General features: G+C 41.0%; 1 protein-coding gene across 1 annotated transcript in view; it reads right to left on the bottom strand.

Annotated features, from left to right (window-relative positions):
* cacna1ha (calcium channel, voltage-dependent, T type, alpha 1H subunit a) overlaps nucleotides 1-7,500 on the bottom strand; it is a 105,066-nt gene that overhangs the window by 34,851 nt on the left and 62,715 nt on the right. Inside the window, exon 17 of the mRNA XM_080446564.1 lies at nucleotides 3,466-3,885. Within this exon, the coding sequence (XP_080302690.1) occupies nucleotides 3,466-3,885 (420 nt within the window). The remainder of the gene's footprint in view (nucleotides 1-3,465; nucleotides 3,886-7,500) is intronic.

The following is a 7,500-nucleotide window of genomic DNA, read 5'->3' as shown; positions in this document are numbered from 1 at the left end:
ATAGTAGGACACATTTTCAACCCAACCCAACCTCCATTGACTGCCGGTATAACATTTAAGTTCTAAAAAGTAAGAAATCACAATATGTGAAAAGAAATTCCTCCTTGGCCTACTGACAGAGTGCACACAAGAAATGTGGCGCTTACTGGTCCAGCGTTTTGCAAGATTAGCATTGAACACACACACACACGCACACACACACACACGCGCACGCGCACACACTTTATACTGTATTCGCAATCCATAAACAGGTTGTTTTCTAGCCAGCAAGAAAACAACTACAACCAAAGCCATTCAATTAAAAGCATTTAAATTAAAGGGCAAGTTCACCTCCAAAATTACATTTTTTATCGATTACAAAAATACTTAAATTCATGGAGTTTTTTTTTGTTTTTATCACATTTCTAAGCCAATAATTTGATGACCAGCAGAAAGATGCTAATGTCTCCGGTAGGAGACTCAAAGTTGACACTTTGAGTCTCCTACCGCATTGGTTCTCAAAGTGGGGTCCGGGGACCCCCAGGGGTCCTTGAGGGGGTTCCAGGGGGTCCCCAGCAAAATGTGTGAATATAGCATCACAATAATTTTTACCTTTTATACTTTGGCTATTCAAAAATAGCAGATATACAAGCTCATAGCGCGACATTTGTGCAAATCTTTGAATATAATTATTTTAAAGCAAACATTTTAACACAAATCTTTGCTTCTGGGAGTCCCTGGCACAACGTATTTTCAGATGGGGGTCCGCGGCCAAATATATATCAATTTGGGGGTCCCTGGCATGAAGAAGTTTGAGAAGTACTGTCCTACCGGAGCCGCCGCCGGTCATCAAATTATTGGCTTAGGAACGTCACAAAAACAAAAAAGTCTCCATGAATTCAAGTCTCCATGGGGTGTGTAATCGATAGAAAAAAAAGTCATTTTGGGGGTGAACTATCCCTTTAACCTCCCTCTAGTCTTCACCATGTTACAGTACGTACCATAACACACTGTTGAGAGGGATACACAGAGGAAGCCAAAGAGAGGCAAACAGAGAGAGGAGAGAGAGAGAGTTACAGTATGGACAATTTACATATTTACAATATGGAAATAGATAGGAGCTCAATCTAAAGCCTGATGTACAGTACACATGGTTAACATTGAAAATCCGTTATTTTTGGGGAGCAACAACATATAAATTAAGCTTAAAGAATTATAGGCCAAAGCTGACATTGGACCGGAGGAGTCAGACGAGCAGACACTCAATGTCCTGCTCATATCAGGAGCACGCACATATAATTGGAAAATATTGTAAGCCAGGGCATAACTGAAAGCTAATGGGATATGCCAGTCTATTGACATTCCACTCAAATCAGCGGAGTTTGTTTCCTAGAAAGACCTTACCTAATAGCGGAAGGGAAAGGGAGTATTTACTGGTCCCCGGGGCAGAGGAAATTACCACCCACAGAGATTAAATACCAGGCACTCCCCATTAAATATGTAGTATTAGTAGAGCTGGTGAAGTGTCTCCGATGAGTGTTTCGGAGTGCTTAGATTATCTGTCTGATTCTCTGTAGATTAACCCCTGATATCCTTTCAGGATCAGGGGTTCTCACACTTGGAAAGCTGCCCATTAGTGCTAAACAAATGGTGTCAGTCATTTAAGAAGGTACAACTATGTTGTCAGTCATCTCCACAAGTACATATCTGGCATTTTCACCCACTGTCTGTCCAGCTTAAATTTGGCAAAAGTGAAGAACAGGCTTCCTCAATTCCTTCCTGCATGTGCCAATGGTAAATATCCATCTGCAATTTCAGATCGAAATTGGTCTATCTCCTGAGTGGTCAACCCACTGAGGAGAAAAGGAGATGAGGATGCAGGGGCTGACATAGTTTTGTTCATTTAATAGTTCAACAAAATTTCAACCCAATCCGACCTCCATTGACCAGTAAAACAAATTAAGTTCTAAAAAGTAAAAAAATAAATCCCACAATTTTTGTGAAAAGAAATTCCTCCTTAGCCTACTGGCAGAGTGCACACAAGTGTGCGCCACCCAAAATGTGGCGCTTACTGGTCCAAAGGTTTGCAAGATTAGCATTGAACACATTTGAAATATTTATTCATGTCCACATAAACAGAAGTACAAGAATGCCTTGTACAAAGGACATAAACACTGCCAGTGCAGTCAGATAATGGGAAAACCATTAAAAACCAGGAAAAAGCCAGTTACAAAGTGCATATAAGGCAGAACATTGTTACATACAATAATGTTGGCATACTTGTCAAGCAGAGCAGACAACAATCATGGTTAAAGGAAACAACACCTCCTCCAAATTGAGCGGCTTCCTATAATAGCTGATATTGAGCAGTACCTTGCTAATTGTTTAGCCCTCCTTTTGGAGAGGCCGGCCATTTGAAGTCCCCTCACAACCAACTTGTGCACGTGCCCTAGGCTACCAAAGATAAAAAACAAAAGTTTACATCTGTAGCCTAGCTGAGAGATGGTCTGCTCTAGCTGATGATATTTTAGCACTTTGGTTAGGAAGGCTTCCTCTAAGCTGTAATCAAAAGTACAGCTGTTGTGCCCATAAGAAGCGGCCTCGGGCATTAGTCAGTGGGAGTTGGTGTTCTGTTCCACACACAGTCATAGAGGCTCTGACAGAGATACTGGAGTCAGATATAAAGTCCTCCGAGACAGCCATCGCCTCAGAGTTAGACCCTACCCACTTCAAGGTAGCATCAGCCCAACAGCACAGATCGTTTAAGTCCGGCCAGTCTGACCACACACCGAAGCCGGGAGAGCGACACCCAGTTTGGTGACATCTCTCTCTCAGGACCATGGACAGCGTAAGGATCAGTAAGTACATGCCCCCCGTTTTCTGAGCATGATAATAATAATCTCACTAGGCAAGCGAGTAACTAAGACACCCCAAACTCTGCTTTGATAACATCATTTTGGTAACTAGTTGACCCACAAAGTGTATATTTGTGTAAATATACACAATATGTTGCAAACTATACCAAAGATGTCCAAAACCAGACGCAATATATATTTATAGTGGCCAAAATATTAGTGAAAATTGCTTTTAGAAATATGCGGTATACCTATTATATAGTTTTAGGCCCCTGTTTCTTAGCATTGGGTCCAGGGACCACCAGGGGTTTGGAATGGACCCTTACAGGTCTGCAACTCTGAGGCTGTGTTTGTGCTATCCTTTGATCATTGCTTAATTGTCTTGTACTGTTTGCAATCTGTTAATAAAGTATTCAATCAAAAACAAAAACCTTACAGGCCTGTAACTGTAACAAATGGAACCAAATGGACCCTTACAGGTCCATGTGTTCTATCTCAGAAATAAATAAACACTGTGAATTTTACAGTATAGATTGGGGTCCCAGAGACATATCAAATGGGGGTCCGTGGCCAACTTATATCAAACTGGGGGTCTGAAAAGGGCTGAGAATCACCGTTTTAGGTAACTCACCTCGTCCTCCAGGTCGTCTTCAGGCGAGGAGTCGTCCTTGGGGTCCGAGGTGACGTTGGGTTCGTAGGTCAGCGTCCTCCCGTTGCAGTCCCCGTACTCCGCTATGACCGACGGGCACAGCGTGGACGCCTGCAGCAGTTCCAAGGACACCGGGCGGGGGGGAACCCTGACAACCACCCCCGCCTCCCCTTCCTCTTCCCCGCCCTCCTCCTCCTCCTCCTCCTCCTCCTCCTCCTCCTCCTCCTCCCCCCCACCACCCTCGCCGGAGAGCAGGCTCTCCCGCTCGCCGCTGGTGTCCCTCCGCTTGAGGCTGGGGGCGCGGCCCAGGCTGTTCCAGCTGGAGCGGCGGCTGCCCCACGCGCTGCCCCCCCCCATGCCACGGGCCGGGAGAGGCGAGCGTCGGGCGGGACTCGACTGGCCCTGCAGGAGACAGCAGGGGCAGAGTGTGAGCGCAGGGAAATGGACTATTCGCAGTCTGTAGTGGCTTTGTGCAGAGATACATTATATTTGTGCACATATGCATGTTTGCTCCATTTCTAAGAAAAGTATACAATTACAAAAAAAAGGGTCGCAGCACAATTTACGGTACACTAATTTGACATAATAAGCCGTTATTACAAATAATGTGTTTCTTATTAGCAATAATGTTTTTTTATTAGGAAGAAACAAACGTTGTTATACCCTTATTTTCCACTATTATCCCTTAATTATGTTCTAATTAGAAATTGAATGAAACGTAACAAAAGGCGTTATTAGAAATGGTGTTCTCTGCTATTAGACAGAAACAAACAAACACAGTTATAGGCTAATTATGGAACATACTTCCTAGAGGCTAACAAAGCCTAATAAGACCTAACAAAGCCTAATAAGATGTTATTTCCACTTACTTGACCGTCACATTACAACCCCGCAACTACTAACTACACGATGTGATGTTAGGCTACTATTAGTCTACTGTAAGGGTTTCGTTAGAACAAATGTGTTCTTTATTAGGCCTTTATTTAATGTTATTTCCACTTACTTCAAGTTACTTTACATCTAATTACAACAGAACTGTACCGTAAATTGTACATTAGCCATTCTGGGCTAACTTCATGACCCATTATACTTCTGCCTTCCTTTTTGCTTAATAAAAATTATTATGTTGTTATTAGGAACACATTACCTCTCATTACTACAGAACTGTACCGTAAATTGTACACCAGCAATTCCGTGCTAACGTCATGACACATTATACTTCTGCCTACCTTTTTGCTTAATAACATTTTATATGTTGTTATTAGGAACACATTACCTCTCATTACTACAGAACTGTACCGTAAATTGTACACCAGCCAGTCCATGCTAACGTCATGAAAGGAGAATGCATGCTCGTTATATATCAGGTGAAGACAAAATAGCCTAAACACATCCTAGTGGCTGGTTGCTGTATAGATCATAACATCAACTCGGAAAGCTTAATAAATTGAAACAATTGCTGCAGCTTATTATTTTATTTTCACTCACTGCAAAATAAGCCATTTTGACAATGAAATCCAGTATTATGGACATATTTCTTTTAAGATTTGCCACTCCAAGCACTTAAAAGCGCACAATAAAAGCTATCCAACGAGTTGAAAAAAGTATTTAATTCGCCTCTGTCCTCAGCCGGTTCCATAATATTTTGCATTAGAAGATGCAATTCAACATTTGACCAGTAGGGGAATCAGAAATGTTATGTCTACGGGCGCAACTCTTGCGCAATGTCTTAAAAACATGTAACCGGATGAGGACAGAGGCGAATTAAATACTTTTTTCAATTTTTTTTGGATAGCTTTTATTGCGCGCTAGAACTTAAAACATCTGAGAGCATGGCAGAAAACCTTTACTTTTTGGATACGATGTGCAGAAAGGGGTAAGAAACATGTAAAGTGGAAAATGTGCGACAATGTCCTGCTAAAACGGCACAGAGAAACGAGGAACCTCATCTCGGAGCTATACAGCGGAGGGAGAGGTTCCGTAGGGGCTATCTAACTTGTTGACTGATTGGTCTTTATGACGGTCCATCACTTTTCCAAGCATATGATTGGTTGGGGGGCGGGACGAGCTGGGATGTGTGTGTGCGCTTAGCCAATTTTAGAGGAAGTGGTTTTGATGTGTCTGAAGGACTCATTATGTGTATGTAAACAATCGTACCACTTAGTGCATAAGTGATGAATGAGTTTACTCATCTGTATTGATAGTGTTTAATATTTATCCTGTTTGGAGTCAAGACGAGTCCTGGTTTTAACGTTACTGTAGTAAGCACGCGTCTCGAGTTACACTGGTGTTAGCCTCATGCTAGCTGAGCTAATGTCCAGTGTGAGAAGCAACACCGGGATCGTTTTGGAATATAAAGACTTTCGGACACTTGTTTTATATATTTTATTCAACGTTTGTCAGAGAAATGTTTTATTGTTAATTGTCAAGGTTTGTTGTAGTGTCCTTAATTATTTTTTTTCCTAAAGTGCTTGGAGTGGCAAAGCTTAAAAGAAATATGTCCATAATACTGGATTTCATTGTCAAAATGGCTTATTTTGCAGTGAGTGAAAATAAAATAATAAGCTGCAGCAATTGTTTCAATTTATTAAGCTTTCCGAGTTGATGTTATGATCTATACAGCAACCAGCCACTAGGATGTGTTTAGGCTATTTTGTCTTCACCTGATATATAACGAGCATGCATTCTCCTTTCATGACGTTAGCATGGACTGGCTGGTGTACAATTTACGGTACAGTTCTGTAGTAATGAGAGGTAATGTGTTCCTAATAACAACATATTAATTTTTATTAAGCAAAAAGGTAGGCAGAAGTATAATGTGTCATGACGTTAGCCCGGAATAGCTGGTGTACAATTTACGGTACAGTTCTGTAGTAATGAGAGGTAATGTGTTCCTAATAACAACATAATAATTTGTATTAAGCAAAAAGGTAGGCAGAAGTATAATGGGTCATGAAGTTAGCCCAGAATGGCTGATGTACAATTTACGGTACAGTTCTGTTGTAATTAGATGTAAAGTAACTTGAAGTAAGTGGAAATAACATTAAATAAACTCCTAATAAAGAACACATTTGTTCTAACGAAACCCTTACAGTAGACTAATAGTAGCCTAACATCACATCGTGTAGTTAGTAGTTGCGGGGTTGTAATCTAATGTGACGGTCAAGTAAGTGGAAATAACATCTTATTAGGCTTTGTTAGGTCTTATTAGGCTTTGTTAGCCTCTAGGAATTATGTTCCATAATTAGCCTATAACTGTGTTTGTTTGTTTCTGTCTAATAGCAGAGAACACCATTTCTAATAACGCCTTTTGTTACGTTTCATTCAATTTCTAATTAGAACATAATTAAGGGATAATAGTGGAAAATAAGGGTATAACAACGTTTGTTTCTTCCTAATAAAAAAACATTATTGCTAATAAGAAACACATTATTTGTAATAACGGCTTATTATGTCAAATTAGTGTACCGTAAATTGTGCTGCGACCAAAAAAAGTATGCAATTAAGTAAAGGACCCAGTAGAAAAATACAAATAGAAAAAGTCAACCTGAAGTTAAACTACATTCCATACAAAACAGGAAAAAAGTGCTGCTCATAATTCTGCATGGGTGTGTGTGTGTGTGTATGTATATATATATTTCCAGATTGGAAAACCCGGCAGATCGAAAAAGGCGCGAGACAAACCGAGCTCTCCGCTCCCTCCCCTCCCTCCCTCCGCGCGGGGGGGGGGGGGGGGAAACGGGCGCCGACGTAGAAGAAAACGAGCTCTCCTTCTTTAATCCGATGGGTTTTCCAATCGTACTGTAGCATATACACTTTAAATTCAAGGAATCCTTGTATATACAGTATCTGTCTGTCCTTCACATATCTCGATAACTTCATCCGACTGACAGGAGCCAAGCTATCAGCACACTGGCCATTGTAGTTATATACTGTAATTGTAAGAAGTAATTTTTCTCTCTCAAGTCAAGGCAAAACTCGTTAAAGCTATATGGTACATTAGGCTTTTGATATTTT

Source organism: Gymnoscopelus braueri, assembly GCF_963280865.1.
Source record: "Gymnoscopelus braueri genome assembly, chromosome: 13".
Classification (NCBI taxonomy): Eukaryota; Metazoa; Chordata; class Actinopteri; order Myctophiformes; family Myctophidae; genus Gymnoscopelus; species Gymnoscopelus braueri.
The sequence above is the reverse complement of the archived record's forward strand: the minus strand, read 5'-3'. Positions and strand labels throughout refer to the sequence as shown.